This window comes from Pagrus pagrus (genome assembly GCF_965226575.1).
Source record: "Pagrus pagrus genome assembly, chromosome: 6".
NCBI lineage: Eukaryota > Metazoa > Chordata > Actinopteri > Spariformes > Sparidae > Pagrus > Pagrus pagrus.
The window spans coordinates 27,053,715-27,076,163 of NC_140190.1; the positions used below are offsets into that span (position 1 = coordinate 27,053,715).

The 22,449-nt window shown below is 41.0% G+C and overlaps 1 protein-coding gene across 2 annotated transcripts in view; it reads left to right on the plus strand.

The window, feature by feature from the left end:
- LOC311258870 (contactin-associated protein-like 4) overlaps positions 1 to 22,449 on the plus strand; it is a 127,143-nt gene that overhangs the window by 38,184 nt on the left and 66,510 nt on the right. For both annotated transcript variants that reach the window (XM_084355519.1, XM_084355520.1), the window contains exons 3-5: positions 9,033 to 9,226; positions 16,806 to 16,953; positions 18,350 to 18,553. In XM_084355519.1, the coding sequence (XP_084211645.1) occupies positions 9,033 to 9,226; positions 16,806 to 16,953; positions 18,350 to 18,553 (546 nt within the window). The remainder of the gene's footprint in view (positions 1 to 9,032; positions 9,227 to 16,805; positions 16,954 to 18,349; positions 18,554 to 22,449) is intronic.

Sequence of the window (22,449 nt, forward strand, 5' to 3'; positions counted from 1 at the left end):
CACACTCCAAAGCATGTGGTTAGAGAGATGTTTCCCTGTGAAATCAGACCTATAATTCAAAACAGGAAACAGATTGAAAGTGTCTACGCAGAGTATTAAAGACTATTTATTAGGTATTTAGAATCAATCAGACACTACTGTCAATTTTAGACATGTCGTTTAAGACCAAATTGCAATATTACAAAGCTGTCAGACAAGCCAAACATCACTTTAGATTAATTTCTCACTAATAAGTCTGTTTCCTAGTCGACTTTAACAGCGCTTTCTTTTAAAATTACATTTATATACTAATTTGCAACAGCAAATACATTTTTAGAGAGCTGTAATGCAACTGGAATTACACTTTTTAGCAAAGTAATAAGGAAATGAATTTTTAATAATATCTGCTACGTTGAAAAATGTTAGTACTAAGTGTATTTGCAAAACAATATCTGCTTCGAGAAAATAAATCATGATTAATGTACTTTTTATGGTTCAATTTAGGCACTCGCATCACTCGGTTAAGGTTGGGGGAAGACTGTGTCTTGGGTAAATATTGAAAAAGCTTTCAGTTACATGGTGCACCGTGTTCCCCCATTTCAAACCCCTCAACCATCCCAGTTTAGGTTTCAAGTAAAAACAAAAAGAAGCTGAAAAACAGTTTGTGAATCTGCAGCAATGCGTGGAAATAATTGTATTAAGGAAAGTTTTACCAACCACTGTTCATCGATGCATCATGCACATATGGCTCAGCTGGTCCTGACTAGATTCCACACTACTCTCAGCTGGAGCCCTTTAAAGAGGTGCTGAGGGTGCTCTAGCACCTCCACCTCCAGGTGGCTGAGATAAATCATGGATACTGTAATTTTTATGTCACATTACACCCCACCTCTCTTGGTGGCTGTCACCTGCAATATCTTTCGTTTTAACTATTGCGAGCAGCACAGGCTTTCCAGATGGTTTCCTATAATATCTACCACAGTGTCCTACAGTAATTACTCTGTATTGATCTGTTGTGGCAGAGAGGTTTGGACCAGATTCAGTGTCTCTTGCTTTAACAAAATGAAATGTAAATGCAGTTTTAAACCTACAGTGACATTTCTAAATTATACCCTTTGATACTGACATGATGTCAAGATGCTGTCAAATTGAGATTAAGTCTAAAGTTTTGGTTCTATAGATTAAATCACAAATCCATTGCATGCAAGACATGCCAGAGCTTTTTTTTCCCCCTATACCAGAAGGAGACCTTTCTCCAGTGCCAACACAGTGTTGTGGAGGTAGTTTCCTACAAACATCGCTTTCACTATGCTATTCAGTCTGTGCACAGAGGAAGTGCGTCTGCCATTGTGCAACTAAAACGAGAAGAGGCATTGTTTTCCCCGGTCACTATCCCGAGGTTACAGTGGAACAAAAAGGAATGACAATCTAAAAAAACAAAAGTAAAGTAAAACAAGAATGTGACGGTGCACTTATCTTGTTCTTTGTTTCCCTAATAAAGTAGGTAGCCTGCCTTGGAGACAGTACATGGTCGTTGTGGAAGCACCTGAACCTGGTACACTCACTGTAAAAGCCCTGCCTCTCATAGCCAGACCCAGGTCGTGACACGAGTGAACAGACAGGCAAATTTTGTTGTTCCCCACATTCATATGTGGGGAACAACAAAAGCCCACATGGAAAAATCAGTTGCCTGTCCCTCTGACTACAGGGGGCTTTTTTGCCTTGCAAAGTAGTATGTTGGGGGGGGACAGGTACAGCTGTTCTCGTCGGACATAAAGTGTTTTCATGGAGCTAAAGTGATCTACTGCCTGCTTCTACCACTGATATGTAATGTTTGACAGTGAGCAGCTCTTCATGGTTCGGAGTTGAGTGTCTTGTTTCAGGGCACTTCAATTTGTAGGTTTATTCTAAGAGTGTGGAGGAGCATCATTCACACACACTTCTCCTGTGGTTAAATGAGCCTTCAGCCCACTTCTCCAACCTTCGACCAGCGCTGCCCCTGAAGGCGTGGTGTCGATTGGTCTTCCGATGCGGTTGACCCCAAAAGCCACGGCCTCCTGATTGGTTATTCATGGTGGTAATGTGCCCATTTGAATGTCCAGCAGAGCAGTGATGCAATGTTCCTGATCTTTTTTTAACCTCAATTACCCTTCCCCAGTGAAGAAAAAGCTTCGTCGTTACAGACAGTCAGGTAGAGAAAACAAGGAGATGCGCTGGATCAGAACTGACAGGCATGCACGACAGAAACTATTGTTTTGGTGATCAAACAAGTGATGTGTGACTAACATGGTGGATTTAGGGAATAACGTTTCCCGCACACTCTGCTCTCTTCAGTTTGGGCTCTACCTGTTTTCCTCTCCAGTTCCTAATGAGCTGAGGTATCTACCTGTCTCTCTGACTTTGTTTCCCTCCTCGCCCTCTCTTCCTAAATCCTCCTCCGCCACGCTGTAGATGTCAGTTTATCTGTCTCTCTCTCTCTCTCTTTCTTTTTCTCTCTCTCTCCATCACTCTTTCATTCCTTTGTCTGCGCTCTTCACTTCTTTTCTCTCCAATCCGGCAGTAATGAGTAAAGGTCAGCGTGTCGGCTCTCTCCTGTTGTGCTGTCAGTGTGAATGCCTGTTACTGAGGTACTTATTAGCTCTGGCCTTTGGCTGCTGCCCTAACGAGCCGGCAGCACAGCACCGAAACAGCTGGTGGAGGGAAAAAAAACTGAGGCGAGAGGAAAGAAGATGACCTCATACACAGCTAATTCAGCCCAGAAGATCCCACGTCCATTTCTAAATACAAATATGATTTTAATAGAGACAAAATATGGAAATGTGTTGAATTTGGAATATTTATTAGTGTGTTGAGAATATATCATAATTTAAATAATCCACATTTTTAGATAAATATATAATGCTTTGCTGTATTACACACAAAGACATCATGCTGGTATGAAAGTCACTATGACATGAAATGTCTTGATAACTTTTAAAGGGACAAGATAACAGGATGATGCAGTTGGAAGAAAATTGTTTCCTTCCCGCAGACAGTAGAAAGCTCATGAGCACGTTATAATAATAATGTGTAAAAATTCTGCATTCAAATGTCTAAAAATGACAAGACCTTTGTACATATTTGGTGAGTTTCGTACTTAAATTATCCTAAATGTTTCCAGGAGAAATCTGTGAATGTATTGAAGGTAGAAATGCATTTCATTTGGTCTCATGTTGCTGCTTCTGGGATTGGGAAGTTGGCAAACCACACTTAATTCCACTTATTAAGTGTTTATCCGCCCCAAACAGCCAGATCACTGTACTGTACTTTAGCTGTAAGCTGGAGAGCTACGGAGAGCACAGAGGATGTCTGTCCATGTGTTTAAATTCATGGCCACTCTCACTGAATTCAGCACTCACCAGCGGCTCCGGTCCTCTCTCTTCCCTGTGTAATGTTGTTCGTGTGAAGTTCCCCTCCAGCTCCAGTTAGCAGTCAACATATCGTGACATAAACATCCGACAACTTTGGAGGTCAGCTTCGTGGACCACTGCTGGAGTCAGGTTGATAAACATGAGTGAAGATAAATCCACTTGTAATCCCATCCCAAAAGTTAACAAGTAGTCTCTGAGATCTCCTCCTGGATCAGAGCAGAATCGGATGTGACTCTTGGTGTTCATTCCTCCAGAAGGCCTGTCTCTGCACCTGACTCTCTCCTCCACAGCTGGCTGGCTCTGAGCAGCTGCAGTGGCCCTGTCCCCTGCTCTGCCCGGCCCACCCCCACACAACGCTCTGCAAACATCTTTTGTTTTGACAGAGAGATTCACATATCGTGCGTTTAACACTCCTTCCTTCATTCCTTAAGTTAAATTATATCTCAAACTTCGACTTTCAGCTGGAATATGTGAAACGAAATACCCAGGATATTTGAACTTAAATGCGTACATTTTCAAGTGCATAAAGCACATAAATATTATAGTCTGATGCGTTTGAGAAATAACATGAAAAGCCATCCCTCTGATCCATTACATAGAATATTTTGTAAGACTTTGTTAATCGTGGGTTATTACCAAGAACAGCTCATTATATCAAGTTCTGGACTCAAAAACAGGATTCACAGATGCACCAGGGGTTTGAAGGGATTTAGATTTAAAGCAGAGTTTACTGCATCATGAAGGCAGCCAGGGGTTTGCAACAGGTAGGCAATCAAAGCTCACAACCCTGTCCAAAGGGGCAGGGAGGGGTTATAAAAACAGGGTAGGCAGGACACAGACAGGGGAGCTCAAACACTTTGGAAAAAGTCGGTGGAAATATGCTGATACAATATGTATATCAGGAAACTAATAGGTGAACGGATGTGCAGAAAGGTGTAAGAATCAGGTGACAGCAATTACAAGTGAGTTTAACTAGACTGAAAATCCTTTTCCAGAGTAGGAAAAGCAAAGGAGTTACTAATAACATGCCAGCATACATTTTAACATTCACGCCTGTGCATGTGCTTCTATGACATGTAAAAATAGCTCTTATCCATAAAAAAAAATGTTAAGTTTTTCTTTTTGGTGGTGCCAGAGGAAAAATATTGTGTGTGTGTACCAGATATATCCAGCTGGGTTTGTAGGGTAACAGAGGAGACCAAAAACTACATTTTCATGTTCATAAATATTATTACTTCTGCTAAATGGTTTCCAAATTAGCTATATTTATATTTTTTCTAAATTGTTTTCCTAAGTCACCTATTGTTTGCATTAATTCATTGATTAGACCACAATATTTGCAGTGAAAGTCATACATTGTGCTTCAGATGCATGGACTTGTTTTTTACTGGAACTCATAATGCAACTGAGCAAAAAAAGGTCTGCAGTCATTGAGATATTTCACTCTATTCAAACTGACCTCACTAACCGCTGCAATGCTCTGTGGGTAACATCTGTCCAACAGCACATCATATGGAACGATCCTGAGGCTTCACGGTGGGTTTTTTCACTACAAGCGTAGTTTAAAGGAGCCTTATAAAAGATGTGATGAGCTGAAGGAATGCGTCCACCTCAGGCTGTGTCTGAAGTGTGTGGTATTGATTTGTAATTGGCCTCGTGTCAGCATGACGTCACCTTGGCAACACAGTCTCAAGTGCTCTTTAGACTGGCTGTTTTTTCATGCGTGAGTGTGTGTGTGTGTGTGTGTGTGTGTGTGTGTGTGTGTGTGTGTGTGTGTGTGTGTGTGTCTATGCTCTATAGGGGAGAAATCTCTCCATCTGCTGTTCAGGCGCCATGGATTTGCTTTGCCCTGAGTCAGCACTTTTTATGAAACATGTACACACACGCACGCACGCACACACACACACACACACACACACACACACCCCTCTCAGTATTCAAAGTGTTGTTATCTTGTTGCAGCCTTTTCTATCACATCCCATGTTTCTTCGTAATCAGGTTCTGCCATAGCCTTTGATTCTCTCTCTCTCACTCATTTACACACACACAAACACACACACACGGACACGTACCCACACTTCTTTGTGTAAGCGATGCCAGCAGCATGTGAAATTGCAGCTGGTGAATTTTGGCAGTGTTTCTGCAAAGGTTGGCTTCGTTTAAAGGCGCAACTCGGCATCCACTGGTGCCAGTAGTGTGGACAATGAGACTGTTTGTCCCCCCACTTAAAGTCGTGACTGATGTCTAAGCGAGGTTTTATAGTCATAATACGTTAGCAATGATGTCTAAGCTTATAGCGTCAAAAATGCACCTACTTAATTCAGTTACCAGCGGGAAAGTGTTAAGAAAAGCTCAGTTTGCTACTGAACGGCTGTTTGTTGGTTTTGTTGCCACAGGAGAGAAATAAAAAGTCTGTGTTTATGAAGCGTAACTACAGATTCTTCTTGCATTTCCCACAGCAGAGTGGGTCCAGACTGTGAAAAGTTAGCTACCAGCTACGAAACAGGCTGAAGTAAATCACAGAAGAGTAAAACCAGAGGTCTACCAACTATGGTTTAGGAAAGCTAACATATGCAACGACGTTAATTGGTTGATGGACTGTATACTTTGTTTTGTTTTGTGATTTTATTTTGCTTGCAGTGCGAAATGTTACCAGAACCCTCTCTGCACCTTCAGGCTATTATAATGATAACTACCCAAAAACAAAACTCAGTGGGAGCTGTTTCCCCAGGAGACGATGTCATGACTGCTTCTGTCACACTTTTCTTCTTCTGCTGTCTCTTTTTTTCTTGTGGGACACAAACCACCCAGCCGTCTCTTGTCTCACCTCCTCCTACCCTCTGACTTCCTGCAGCAGGTTCAACATCCCTCAGTAAAAACACATCCTGCAGTGACTGGTATGTCTCAGGATTAAGTTCACTGAAGTCCTGAAACTTCCACGGTTACTTCCTGTTTGTTGCCGGACTTCTCAGTGAGGTTAATTCAGAACTGAGACCTTTCTATTTTTCAAATCAGGCCATTCTGTTACTTGCTTGGCTTTTTGCTGAGCCATCAGTTTTAAATACCGCGCTCATTTATTTCACTTCTCAGAAGGACGACTGTGCCAAAAGATTAAATCAGACATTTGAGCTGAGGACATTAGCCGAACACAATCAAGATAATGTACAACGGGAACTGGGATTTGTGTTTAAATGCGAGTGAAGAGAGTGACAATAAAGTATGGAAATCCGATTTCTTCAATACTTTTTTCAACACAGAACTTCTTTCATGGCAATCACTTTGCAGATGCCTGTTTTCACATTGACATTAATGGTCTTTGTCTGTTAATGTGTGTTAAAAAAAGCCTCATTAAATCAACTATGATTCAATCTTTTAAGTCAACAAAACATGAAAACTTTCGAGCAGAGTAAAAGTTTTTATCGGCATACTTTTCAAAAGCTGTCTGCTGATGTATATAAACCTGTGTTTCACTGAAGATTGATGAGATACTGTGTTTTGGTATAACTTAACTGAACTTTACTTTAGGGCTGCAACTAACAATTATTTTCATCATTGATTAATCTGCCAATTATTTTCACTATTAATCATTTGGTTGTTCAGTCTATACAATGTCAAAACGAATTGTGAAAAATGCTCATCACAATTTCCCAGAGACCAAAGTGACGTCCTATCATTGCTTCTGTTGTTTAATCAACCCAATGACTCTTCATTTTCTATCATAAATGACAAAGAAAAGCAGCAAATCCTCACATATAAGAAACTGGAAGCAGAAAATATTAGACATTTTTAAAAAACAGATCTTGTTTCCTTCTTGGCCTCTCAGGAAATCACAGTTAACAATATCTGTTTATTCACACCATTAATGCATTTTATCCTGATAATGTAACATAAAAAATTATTACTTTAACACTCGGGGTGTAAAAATTAAACAGATCAGAAGTCAGTTTAAAAGTTAAAGATAAGACTACACCGATATGCTGACCACTAGTTCGATCTTAATGTAATGTGAACCGGTCGATGGCCTGATTTAAAGTTATGAAGCTGCTATGATACTACTTCCTCACAGCACCTTCAAACTCTTGTAAAAGTTCAAAGGTCAGCACGAGACTCTCGCAGGATGCGTCACAGCACACATGTCCAAAAAATCCGACAAGTTTTACAATTCACGTCAAATCTAACATCAAAAGTTTGGAAGAGATTCGGATTTTACAAGAAGAACGTAAAGTTGGACTTGTTAGCTCTGCAGAACAGTGTTTAAGTTAACCTGGTGAAATGATGTACTGATTGAACCATCCTGCAAACTGTTTACTTTCTACTGACAGTTCCAGTGCACACTGTGACGTTAATCCAACTTTTGATTTGGTAATCAGTAGTTGACATTTGTCTGATTGTTAATCATAGGTGTGATTTTATACAGTGATCATTACTAGGAAACAGAGGATACAGACAGTCAGGGACATCCAGTTCAGAGAGGTGCAATGCAGACAGATCCAGTGAGACCCTGATCATGGAGATCCGGTATTGGATCGTGTTATAAGGGAGAGATGCACACCCCTGTTTAATACATATAAAGTGGCATCAAAATCGAATTATTTTCACCTTGTTTACTTCCATAAGAATTTGCCATTGCAGTGACAGACATCCTACGGGGTTGTGCGGTGAACACAGTGCGTGTTAATCTCATACATCCCTGAACGTCCTCTCCAGCTGCTGCAACAGCTGTCGCCGGGACAGAACGGGAGCATGTTACCCTGAAAAACATAGGAGGGATGTCAGCTCCAAATCTCTGTTGAAAAAGACAAATGCTGCAGCTCAGTGATTAAGGTCATATCAGTGTGGAAATGTGAACGAACAAACTAGAAAAGGATTTCGTAACACATTCCACTCACCCTCCGTCGTCTTCACCTTGTAGCCTCATAAAAAACCAGAGCAGATACATTAAACGGCAGGACACATCCTGACACTTAGTGGTGTAGAGTCATCAAATTGCTTTAAATATCATCCTGCTGCTTCACAGTCTAATTCATTCCCTTCAAGTGTTTGTGACTCAAATATATCCCACTTAATGTCTTAGATTATGAGGATTTTATTTATCATCATGAAACCAGAGGAAATGTTTGATATATTGCACGGTTTTAAATCTGGGAGCATGTAAGTGGACTTATATCAAAGGCAGAAGTAATATGAACTATGTTTATACTGCAGGGTTCTCCCTCTCCCTCCTCTCCTCTTTGGCATTCCTGTCACCCGCAAACTTCTCACAACTAATCTCTGGACATAAATCAAACTTATAAACAAGCAGTTTGCATTCATATCCAAACTGGGAGATTTATTATTGGCCGCAATCGTAGCATGGAGCGTCGACTCCCGACCATAAATTTATAGTTTTAAAGTTTCATTTCACGCAGATTAAAACGTAATGAGTCACATTTCATTTCGACAATTTGTCTTTGAATCCTCACTCTCCGATCTGACACCTCTCCTCCATCACAGACACAAATATAAACACACACACACACACACACACACACACACACACACACACACACACACACACACACACACACACACACACACACACACACATCGCATCATAATCTGAAGTGAAAGGTCATTAAAACACACTCTCTGTCCCCTGTGCAGGAGCTGGTGGTTGGTCTCCCCTCGTCTCAGACAGATACCAGTGGCTGGAGGTGGATCTGGGGAGGCGGACCCAAATCACTGCTGTCGCCACGCAGGGACGCTACGGCAGCTCCGATTGGCTGATGGGTTACCTGTTGATGTTCAGCGACACGGGACACAACTGGAGGCAACACCGGCAGGAAGACAGCTTAGGGGTAACTAGAAAAAAAACATGAAAAGCACTAATTTGCAATGTTTTGGAGGCAACTTAAAGCGGCATTATGTAGAAATCGACAGTTTGTGCGATTTGGTGTCCCCCACAGGGTGCAACACCGCTGTCCTAAATACAGATCCCAGGTCTGTAACATTTTGTCAGACGTAATGTAGGTGGCAACTACAAACAAAACTCATTAAGTCATAACAATGTTATGTGATGAAAACTTGTATCTTGAGGTAAAGATTTATGTAACACTGTGATCCTACACTGTAGCATCTAAGTCAGTTTGAAGCTGTTGATTTAAGGTAAAAAGAAAAAGTTACGTAATGTTGCTTTAATGCTGCCTTGAGTACTTTTCTTATCAACACAATGAAGAAATATTGTTTACTGTTATTGTTACTAATAGTGTGTTCATGTGGTGTTGGAATAATCGGCACTCGGGAATAACCCGAGGTACATTTAATGTGCTGTTAAAGCGCTCTGAGCGATAAAATGCAAAACATCGTCCATGTTGCTCCAACATTCCGACTTGATGCAACATGAACGGAAGAACAACTTCCGAACTCGGAAAGTGGGACCATCCAAGGAGTACATGACAGCATTACAGCACTTTACAGGTTGAGATTTGGGCAAGAAGGAGATCATGTTTAAATATTAGTGATAAGTGAAATGTGTTATAAGGTGAAACCTGATAATAAATGATGGACCTACTGTCTGTGTTGTGGCTGTGTGTCCTGTTACACAACACAGAGGCTATTTGCTACTTTCCAGGTGGCACACTCAGTGCTTCAGCTTACATTGCGTCAGGCTCGAATGGGGTTTGGACGTACAAAACAGATTACCTGTGGAGTTCAGGCTTGGTTACTACTCTGTCAGGCTCGGTCACGTTCAGACAGAAAAATTCAGCCCAGGCCACACAACAAAACCATATTGAAATCCTTGAAATAGCACCGTCTCCTTCTCCCTCACTTGAGAAAGCTGAATATTAGACCAGGATTCACTTCCAATCTATTTGTGACTTCGCATATCATGCTTAGAGCCCCGCCTCTTAAACTCAGATTTTCAGTGAACGCAGAGAAAATTGACACATACGAGGAAAAACACATTTTTGACTGGACGGGTCTTTAAAAATGTAATCGAACGACAGTCTTTTTATGAACTTAAACAACGTTCTTTTGCTGGCTAAACCTCAACATCCTGCACTCATCACACCCAACATCCACCCCGACCACGACCGCCATAGCCAGTGAACACAATTCAGGCAGCAATCACATTTCTTATCAAATATAATTCAGAATACACACTGTAAATCAACATAATTTCTAGGAGACACAGTTGACTATACTGCATAACTATTGTATGTGCAAGGCTATTGAAAAACATAAATAAAAAAGCATTAAAATAAACTTTTCCATGCTGCTTTCTTCTGATTTAATGTCTAACTAATGAAAATCTGATTGGCACTGAACGTTTATAAATTGCAGTTGTTATTTTATGTGAAGAAATCTATAGGAAGCCTTACAAAACCAAGACAAATAAAAACACAATGTGTTCAAGATTCATTCTGTTTCTCCAAATCTTCAGTCTAAATTACTCCCTCAGCGCTGTTCTGCTCAGTGGTCATGGTTTCCTCTAGAGACCTGGGCCTGCTGCAGTCTTGTGCTTTTTGCCGTATGTCAGGGTTTTCATTGGTCTGTTTGTGATGGCCTTAATGATTAAAAACGAATGCAGATGAAAGGTTTGGATATTAATTCAGATTGTACTCAGTAGTCCAGTACGATTCTAAATGTAACTAAGTAGATTTCATTCGTGTGATACATTCTTACAAGTAAAATTACAGACTTGAAAAAATACACATAAAAGTACAAGTACCCCACCAAAATTGACTTCATTACAGTAATTTGAGTAAATGAAATTAGTTACTTCCACCAATGATGTTTCCTCAGTTTTCTGTCCAACTATACTTTTGTCTGTTTTGAGAGAATTTCTTAAATTTTGGCACACAAAAACCTGTTTTACCCAAAACTCAATAGTTCATATGCTAACTGTGATGTTTCATAGCCAAAAGGTCAAAGGTCAACGTCACTGTGACATCATAATGTTTTGAAAAACATCTTCTGGCCATTTTTCAACACCATTACTCAGGAATAATTCCTTCAAAGTTTCCACTAGAGGTGTACAAATGCAAGGCAGTAATTATCATTTTCAAGCACATCTTTCAAGACATGAAATAATTTGTTTCACTGTGCCAGATCAACTTGCAGTAGTTCGAAACACTTTAAACACATTTTGCTGTCTTTTTTTCTCAGCTGCTGTCCTTTAATACCAAAGATAGAAAAATGTTTTTGTGATGATGAAGATGAAGATGAAGTAACTGTGACAAAAAAGTTATTAAAGCAAAAACAACAGAACTAACAAGAAAGACCATGAAATATCTGCTGATACCCATCTCAAACAATTTCAAGTCTCAAAGCAATTTGGCTTTGTGCCGAAACTAATTAAAACCAATCGCTGCCTGAGGAAAAGTTATCCAGAAACTGAAAATATCCTGTAATCATTCAGTGAACACTGACAACATCAGTTGTTTGAGTTAGAAAAAAATGCACATTTAGACTGATACAACGCATTTTACCACCTATGAAGACAGTCAGGGAGGGAGTGCAGCTCAGAAATCAGGATCATTGAAGTTAAAATACATTTGGCCTCACTGTCATAGACATAATTTACATTTCTGCGGGGACTGGTACTGCCTGCAGCGTCAAGCCTGCTCACCAGGAGCCTTTCACTCTTTATTAATAATGGATGGAACAATGAAAGGAACCTGGGCACGGCTCTGTCGACTGCACGGAGCTGCTGTCACACAGTTAAACCTCCACTGACAGGAGGCTGGTGCCGTTGTTAAAAAGACTGCCGGGCGCGCAAGAAGTTGCAGCTTTGATTCCTGCTGCAGCGAGCGTGTCCATCAACAGTCTCCAAACAAGTCGCCGATGGAACAGTTTCCAGCTCCGTTGTTGTTAGCTGGTCTTGATAAGAGTGTCGGCTCAGTGCCTGAAATGTAAATGTGAGAGAGATTTGACTTTGACATGCATGTGGCCACTTAAATATTCCGTGGTGCAGCTTGTGCTCATGTATGAAGTCTTTCCCGCAGACTGGGGAGATACTCACAGCTGAGACACTTTCTTCGTCCCCTGGTTGCTTCGTGTCTGCACATGTAAGACACTTGACACCCACAGTGTTTCGTTTTCACTCTCAAAATCATTCTTTTCCGGCAATTTAAAGCATCTTTTTAGCTAGCTCCCATTCCATGTTATCGTAAAGAGAAAGAAAACTAGACTGCAAAATGACTGATTACCACCAAGCAACTGTCAGAATGACTGGAAGCCATGCAGATTCACAGACAGTCAAGCATCTCCCCTTCCTTTATGGAAGTCTGTGCACCCTTCTTGTTACAGCAGCAGCCCGGAGAACAGCTTTTGATTCCCGTTTGACAGGATATGATTTTCTCACAGTGAAGGATGCAAAAGCTCTGAAGCCCGGGAGTCATCACTAAAGAGACAGAACAGGGTATGACTTTTTGCAGCTTAAGAACTTGTTGATTTGACACTCAGCACGAAAGGTGATAAACCCAGATCAGCTCTCGGAGTGTTTATAAAGCTCCATACATTAGTCAGGCCAGCTTAGTGTGTCAGTTAAGGAGGAGATTTGACTGCAAAAACAGCTGTAGAAGTCACAGCTTCTCAATGACTTCTCAGCTTAGAGGGTCTGTCTCTCTCAATTTGCTCTCCAGCACTGGAAAGTAAATGAGTACATTTACTCGATTACTGTACGGTACAATTTCACTTGCGCATGTGCTGGACACAATACTAGAATTACTAACTTCGATGCAATACCTTGAAAAATATAGATATTTGATACCATGGGGGAAAATTGCCATTCAAACTTCACATTTTTATTAAAAGACAAATATGTCTGATCCTGGTTTTGTGTTACGGTTATTTCCTGTTTTATTTTGAAATTGTGCCCTCATGTGTCGTGTGTTGCTTTTTAGTTCCTCCCACTGTGTGATTTCCCGTCAGTCAGCACTGTTTGTATTTAGTCTGTGTTGTATTTAGCCTGATGTCTTTGTCAGTTCGTCCTGTGCTACCACCCTGTGTTCTCCTGTGTTCCCTCTACGTCACCACCTTCGTTCTCCCCCTGAGCCTGTTCCAGTGTCTCCCTGTGTCACCCCGTTGTATGTTTTCTGGTTTTTGTTCCTGGCGTTATGTTTCTGCTTTATTCCTCGTACTTCATTTTAGCTGTTGGGCTGCTACTTTGTATTTTTGGCATTTACACTTCTTGTTTTTTTTTAATTATACAGTTTTTGGATTTTTCAGCTTCTGTTAAATAAAGCAAGCTTTTGTTCCTTATCCTCCCTGCCTCCTTACAACCACCTCCCAATTCTTACAAAATATACAGTAATAACTGTGTACTGTGTGTTAAGCACAACAGCATCTAAGTTTATTTAGCCCCCAAGGAGGTGGGACTATGTAAGCGTAGGCCTCAACAGAGGAGGGCAAGAAAAAATGCTGCTAGTACTGGAGTATCAATACTGCAAAAAATGTGTATTGAAACTGATGAAACTGGTACTGTCCACTTCCCTCAAGACATTTAGACTCAAACATAACATGGCAGCTTATGAGTGTTGTTGGAGCTCTTTCTACTTGAAAGCCTATAAAGCCAAAATTGTAAGTCTGTTCACTTCCATAGTTATTTGCCTGTGACCAGCACAAAATGTCATACCAATTTGATTTATCAATTATGCGTGTGGTCTGTTAATTGTGGGATCGTTATAAAGATTAAGAGACATTCTGTAGTACGCACCAGTGTTAATTCATTAACTAAAACTATAATGACAAAATGTTTCCCAGCGACCCTTTTTCCATGACGATGACGAGTTAAAAATAGATCTTTCATGATACAAACTATGACGAAATGTATGTTTTGTTTTCAATGACGGGACTAAAGTGTTAGTGATGGGCTGTCGGACATTTAAAATGCATAATGTTTTCCCTCAGTTGTGTATCTAGTTTGTCTGTTAAAATGTTATTCACCCCTATTCCCAATCCTGAACAGAGACCTGTGGGAGCCTGTCCTCTGCAGGGGGTGGGGCGGGCTCTCACTGCCGGTCCTTACTTCACACACACACACACCGGCACAGAGTGTCAATGACAGAGAGAGCCAAACATTCAGTGTGGTTGTACTTCCCGAGAATCCGTGCAGACAATCTAAGTGCTGTATCATAGGCAACTGGACGTGTTTCAGTTTCTTGAAGACGTTTCACCTCTCATCCAAGAGGCTTCTTCAGTTCTAACTAACCGGAGGGGAGTTGCAGGCTTTTAAACTCTGTGTGGGAGTGTCCTTACAGAGTCATTAAGGACACTGTGAGCTCTGAGTTTCAGAGTCGTTAGGGCCACTTGTGGGTCGTTGGTCAAACTGGCCTTCATGTGGGTTGCTAGGGCTAGGTGAGCCCAGGTGTGAGTGGTTGTTAAGCTGTCTCAGGAGGGAACTCAGTACAGCATTGTAGGTGGGTGATAAGTAATGTTGTAGGCCACCTCCTCTGTTCATGGACGGTTGTTCCAGTTTCAAACCACCTGTCTTCTCTGGCCAAGATGTTTACATTGTTGTCCTCAAAGGAATGATTTTTCTTCTTCAGATGTAAGTGGACAGTGGAGTCTTCAAGACAACAATACACCACTTACGATACAGCACTTAGATTTGCCGTGAACGGGATGACTGAGAACCTTCATCAACATGCAGACAATGCTCGTTGCCACAGTGCAACAAGTCTTTTGCATGTAAGAGCGGGAACACGAGCAACCTTTCAAAGCATCTAGTGAAAGTACATCACAGAGAAAGAAATGCACAGTTTGACAGCCTAGCTTGGAGTTCCTCTCCCGTTTCCCCATCTACCTCAGGTATGTCATGTTAGCAGGAGCCCCAGAGTTAATAAATTATGCAGACATGGATTGAGAACCATTAGTAACCATTAGTCAGCTGAACGTTTAGCTATGCGGTCATGAAGTCTTGTCTGACAGGGTGAAAGCATCATCCAAACTGTCCTTCAGACTCAAGTATAATCATATCCAGTAATTAAGCTACTAATTTAGCTATATCCTGAAAGACAGCTTGATGCTTTCACCATTTGTGCATTTAGGCCACTAACCTCTGGTGACTCATTTAAACTTTGAATCACTGTTCTATGTTAAGGTATGGCGAGGCAACCAGGCCTGATAGAGGGGTGGGTTTGAGCTCATTTCAAGATGACTTCCCATTATTTCTTACTGGTCTTTGGCTACAAAAGGTTATTCCACACTTGTACTGGTGATTTGGCCATTTTGTTAATGTGTCAGAAAAGCTGCAGGACTAGTTACATGCCAAAAAATCATATAGAACAATCTGTAATAATAAGTATTTAGAGTAACGTTATACATAAGGCACACTAAATTATCCATGTCGGACACATTTAAGAATGGGTATGCCTTAATACCTGCCTTTAATAAAGTATTTTTGCACTGTTGTGATACTTTTACTTAAGTAAGGGACTCAAATACTTCTTCCAACACTGTTCTTGATTTTTACTCATGCCCTCCCTCCTCCTCTTCCTCCTCCTCATCTCATTCTCCATCCTCCCCTCTCTCCTTGACTGAGGTCTTGTCAGAGGCTACTCATATTTCAAAACATGCTCGGGGACGTAAATGAGATGCCACTCTCCTCAGCCTCCTCAGCAGGAAACAGAGCCGTTTGTTGAGCTTAACGCTTCGCTGCCCAGCCGGCTCAGCTCTTCAAAGCACTGAAGACGCCACTGAGATCACAATTATGCGGCGGCAGGGAAGCCAATTTCACTCACACAGCCACATCAGTACATGACACACACTCTCAAGTAGGGAAGACAGACACAAGCAACGCACATGCACTCAAACACATGCACACACAAACCACAGATGCAGCTTGTTTTTGTCCTCCTCGTCGATGTTAATGTTGCTCTGTGTGTGCTATTTGTGTGTCAACTAGAGAATCCCACCAGATTCTCACAGGCAGCTGATTGGGAAAGTGGAGGCCATTAGTCTTTTAAAAGGGGCTCAGTACGGAGACAGAATAGGTCCCAGAGTTATTGATCACCAGAAAGAGAGAGGGAGGGACGTTATCTGCAGGTAGGATCAATGACCTCTTGAAAATGCAGAAAGACCAGTGAGTTTGGGGAGAGTTTTTCTCGGCACAAATTTCAGCAATACAAGTGCATCTCCTTCTTTAAAAGATCATTCCATTGCAAACATGAGATTAAAGAGCAGATGAGGGTAGAAGAATGTAGCTTTTATCCTCTAAGATAGTCAGGAAACTTCAAAAGAATGTGTTCCTTGAGTAAACAGCATGTTTATGAGCATCAAAGTACAAAAAACAGATCCTCTGTTCCTGTCTAAGGTGCTCGAGGAGTGACTTACTACAAATAGATTTCCGTCAGATGTTCACTGCTGCAGTAAAACATGGATGGTTGGATGTTGAAATTAGGCTAACTAAAATATGTTGTTCTGTTGTTTCAGGCTTTTCCAGGAAACAGTAATGCAGACACGGTGGTCCAATACAAACTTAAACAACCGGTGATAGCCCGCTACCTCCGCCTGATTCCTCTGGACTGGAACCCCACTGGGAGGATTGGACTCAGACTGGAGATATATGGATGTCAATATAGTAAGTCCGCCCTCTGTGTTTTTGACTTTGTCAGTTGTAACTGGTGCAAATCCTGAAAAAAAAAATGAAGATATAAACACAAAGTTATGTATTTGGATTTTCAGTTTTTGTCGTTCAGGTTAGAGATGCAACGATTACAGCTTTGACGGTATGATTAAATTAAATTTAAATTTAAATTAAAAATCCCTGGTTTGACGGTTTCACCATTATAATGTATCCTTCCTGGACTGAATAAAGGGTAAATGAAAATAGTGACAAAGTTTAATTTTCCTCATTGTGTTGTTCATGGAAAAATTATGCACCATAAAGTCGCTTTTTTGAGAACAGAAACACTCTGTGTTGCTTCCCCTACACATTTACAAAACAATGACATTTTAAATGGTGGTTAATAGAGGTATCGGTTAATTGCTGCACCCTTAGGTCAGGCTCATTTACATTACAGCATTTATTATTGCAATAAATGTAAAAATGTGAGCGCCATCAATCATTTTTAAATCATTAAGGCATTTGGTGACATAGATCAAAAATGCTACACTGAACAATTTAACAAACAATAAAGATTTTGAGACATTAATTTTACTTAGACATAAACAAGCAAAGAGGAGTAGCAGCCTGTAATGTATTATAAACTGGGCTGGTTTGGCAGAACATTTAGTTTATTGATTTATTTTTTAAGTTCTTCTACTTATTCTTAACAGCTTTGTCATATCTTGTAAGGATGTTTGGCCAGAATTATCAGCAACATTTCTGTGTGAAAATAAATCAACAAACACCATCCTTGTGGATTTTTTGTTTGAACGGTTTGATTTTGATCAATAAAAAGGTGCAACATGTTTAAAAGCACAATCAATCTGTACACTACAATATATATTCTTTCTTTTTAGTCACTTTCTAAAACAATTACGAGTCTTATATACGAGCATATAGAAACATAGTAAACTGAGTAGTGGTTGACAATATCCACTGGTCCACAGAGGTCACTTTCTATATGGCACTGATAACACTGATAACACATTTATTTTTATCTAACAGATCCACATCACTTCTGCCTTCACAACAATAGCATTTAATTACTCCCACTGGTCTTTTTTTAGGTTTTGTCATCTTAAATCTCATTAATGGGGGAAAAGGGGGAAACTGGATCTTAAGAGCTACATGCTAAGCTGTACTACTAGCTACAGATTCAGTGACATAAGTGTTTGACATCATTACTGGTCTGTGGTGCTCTGCAAAAAAAAGGGGAAAAAAAGGTATGATTTTGAGATTCAGATTTTTCTCGATGAAGTCTCCGCTCACAGCTGTTGGAAAACTGTTGGAAAACTGTTAGGCAGTATGTAATTTAAATTGATGAATGTGTTGTTGTTTGTCTAATGAAGCTCTTCCTCCTGCTCTTCAGCTTCTGACGTGGCCAACTTTGATGGCAGCAGCAGCCTGATTTACAGGCTGAGTGTGAGGCCCAGCTGGACGGAGATGGAGGTCATCTCTCTGAAGTTTAAAACCCTGAAGAATTGTGGGACGCTGCTCCATGCAGAAGGACAGAGAGATCACAGCCTCACTCTGGTGTTGGAGAAAGGAAGGCTGCTACTCTACCACCAACAAGGTACAATGAATGAAGTAAGAAAATAATAAATTGAAGACATGAAATTAAAAAGCTATAAATACATTAGAAAAAATTCCCCCCTCACCACTGCGGGTGGTCTTGTGTTCTTCATCCAAGCTCAGGTCCTCTACCAGAGGCCTGGGAGCTTGAGAGTTATGCGCAGTATCTTAGCTGTTCCTTGGACTACATTCTTCTGGACGGAGATCTCAGATGCTGTTCCTAAAATCTGCTGGAGCCACTCTCCCAGTTTGGGGGTCACAGCCCCAAGTGCTCCTATCACCACAGGGACCACTGTTGCCTTCACTCTCCACATCTTCTCCAGGTCTTCTGTCAGCCCTTGGTATTTCTCCAGCTTCTCGCGTTCCTTCTTCTGGATGTTGCTGTTGCTTTGGATTGCTCTATTTATCACTATTGCCTTCGTTTGTCCACCACAGCTATGTCCGGTTGGTTAGCAAGGAAGTCCCACGGGATCTTGGCTTGGTCATTCTCCACCACCTTCGGAGGTGTCTCCCATGTTGACCTAGGGGCTTCAGCCCATACCCAGCACAAAAGTTCCTGTACCCTATGCCAGCCACTTGGTTATGGCGCTCCATGTACGCCCTGCCTGCCTTCATCTTACAACCCGCTGTTATGTGCTGGATTGTCTCAGGGGCACCTTTGCAAAGCCTGCATTGGGGGTCCTGCCTGGTGTGGTAGAGCCTGGTGATGTGAGTCGATGTCTCCCTCACTCATGGCATGCAGCTTGATGTCATCCATGTAGAGGAGGTGGCTGATGATTGCTCCAAAACTGGTTGAGGGGGTTCAGGCCTATGCAGAACAGCAGTAGGGACAGAGCATCTCCTTCAGCATTCGCAGATCCTTCAGTTCATTCCTTGATCCTGTTCAGTTAGCCATTCTGGGTTGGTCCCATCCATTAGCAGCTGGTTCATTTGTGCTGCCAGGCTTTCATGAAGTGCTTGAACTGTGCATTATCTTCCAGCTCTTCATACTCCATAGGGTATCACTAAGCTATGGTAGTCGGCACTAGAGGCTCCAGGTTTCCAGCTTGGTCATGATCTTCAATCTCAGGTCAGCTGCCCTCATGTGAAGCGTATCTGTGTTGCATGTGTCTACTCTATATTATGACTCTGAATAATAAATGTAATCATTCATATGATGTTATAAATGTGCTGAAGCATAACGGTCTTACCCACTGAGCTATCCAGTGGTTATCTCTCTGTCTCTCTCTCTCTCTATATATATACACACACGAACACACACACATATATATATCAAGATATATCCATAGCTACAGATACTGTATATATAGTATATAACTTTTAATATAATGTCTTTAATTTATTAATCAGAGAACTTTGCCTGCCCTAACCAGGATTCAAACCAGCCTTACCCACTGAACTATCCAGTGGCTATATTCTCTGTCTCTCTCTGTGTGTGTGTGTATACTTATATATATATATATATATATTTATATGTTATATAGGGAGGCTGAAACTTTGGATATTTTAAGTATTTTGAACTTATTTCTAGATTTTTTCTAGCAAACTGTGCAGCTGTATCTATCTTTTCGTTCATTGTTCATTGCTCTGAGTAAATGTCAGCCAAACTCCTACACCGAACTCTGTAATTATGCACTCTCAAGCTCCAGAGTGTCCACCATCCCGTCTCTATATGAGGAATTTAATATCCAGCACATTTTGGTCCTCGCAATAAAATGTAGTCAGCTTCAAGTCAGTCTCCATCCATCTGCTGGTTTGTTTGCGTGTTTGTCAGATGTGATTTCTGAGACACCACTGATCCAATTCTGAGGAAACTCGGGGGAATTCTGCTTCTTTCTGTTTATACTGATTAACTCAATACAGTGTTTATTTGTTTATCCATATGTCTCAAGCAATAGCTCACACAAAACTAATGTCGTTTTGAAGAAACTCAGGGGAATTGCTGTAGTTCACCATTGTAGGTTTACAGTTATTACAGGTCAATACAAGGACAGACTGTGGAGCGTCATAATCAGAAGCATAAATGTTAGCACTGTCGATTCTGCAAACCAAAAAATATGTTGAATCTTTGCATTTCTTTATGTTGCAACTTTATGTTTTTTTAGATTCAGTTTTATGTTTTGACAACACTGTGCTCATGGTCCGTTAAGGTTAAGGCACAAAAAAACCTTGTTAGGGTTGGGAAAAGATCATGTTTTAAATGCATGCTTAAAACACCTGCTTTGGTTGCCACGGCCACAGCAGGAGATGCCCACAGGTCTTCTAAAAAATATCCTGTGGTGTCATAGTTACTGATGTTAAAATGCTGTGGTCCCTTGTCAAAAATAAATGATGGTTTCACTCTTAAGAATGTTGAAACACAGTCTCAAACTGCAGTCACAACCCAGTCGCCAGAATAAATTTTGACTAAGTATGTTTCAGCAAAAACCACAGTTAAGTTCAAGCTGTACATTTCTTTATGTCGCAACTTTATGTTTGGTTCATTTTTCTATCTTTCTCTTGTCATGCAGTTGTGTTTATTCTCTAATTAGGTTTAGGCACAAAAAACAGTTAGGGTTAGGAAAACAACATGGTTTGGTTTAAAATGGCAGTTTTGGTTGCTACAAACATGGCTGGAAATGTCCGATAGTCTCCTGCAAAATACCTGGTTTTGACGCCACGAACAGGGACGGAGATAGCCTGACTGAAAAATATCCAATTTTGGTTGCCACAAAACACAGCTGGTAAGGTCCCCAGGTCTCCTTAGAAATAGCCAGTGGTGCAATGCTTAAAAATGCCGCAATGCAGGCTTGAACAGTGGTCGCCTGTCAACTTGGCTGGTAGCATCATTAGTTTGGGAAAACATGTTTCCTCGTGTATTTTCTTCTTCTCTGTTTTTTCTTGATTTCTTTCCTTACTTCTCCTCAATCAACAGTCTCTCCCTCACTCTGTTTCTCTCTCTGCTTGACATCCTCTCTCATTATCGCTCTCCTTTAATCTGATAGATGCTAGCAACATGTGTTAAGAGTGAACTCTGTGGAGCTCAGTGGGCTAGCACAGCATAACATGATCCATGCCCTCTACCTGCACAGAATGGAGCACCTCGGAGACTGTGGGAGGAAACGTGTGTATGTGTGTTTATGTTGGTGTAAATGAGGTTAAACCTGAGGTGTTGTCCGCCTGCCAGGCCGTGGTATTATCACCATATGGCAGACTGGCTGCTGGAGTACTCTGCCGCCCTGCTCAACAGTCGTTCCTCTCCCTCCTTTCATAATGGGATGAAGGTTTTCCATAATGATTACATCCCTGGAATATGTAACTGGGAACGAGTCATTTCTTTAAATTAGGTTTGATTTTAAACACAGAACTATAATTAACGGATAGTTTGACTTAAAATGTGTAGGTGCTGTAATTAGTCTTCCTCTTCATACTGGACTTTAGGAGATTCCTGATAAAGGACAAAAGATTCAAAGGCAGTGGAAGGGTATGTTGGGTCCACATCATGGCACACTGCAGTGTCAAACACTATTACAAACATTAATACTGGGCTTCCATAGCAATGCTTGACTCTTGGCACATTTCACTGTGTGGAAAAGTGAAAATACTGGAGTGACCGTCCTAGTGCTGACTTTAGTGCATTGCCAAGAAAGGAAACTCTGTCAGTATGCAAGTGCAATATCCAAATCACAAACTGTAATTTTTTGATAAAGGTAAAATGTTAGACAAAAAAGCATCATAATGAAGTGTTGCAGTGCTGCAGAGATGCTCACGCCTACAAATCTTGCCTAAAGCAGAACATATAATAGAAAAATAGACCTAAAGAAATGGAAAGTTGCATCATAAAAAAATGTAAAGATTACCACACATCTGTGGTTTGCAGAAACGCATATGGCCAGCATTTATTCTGGCGATTGGGTT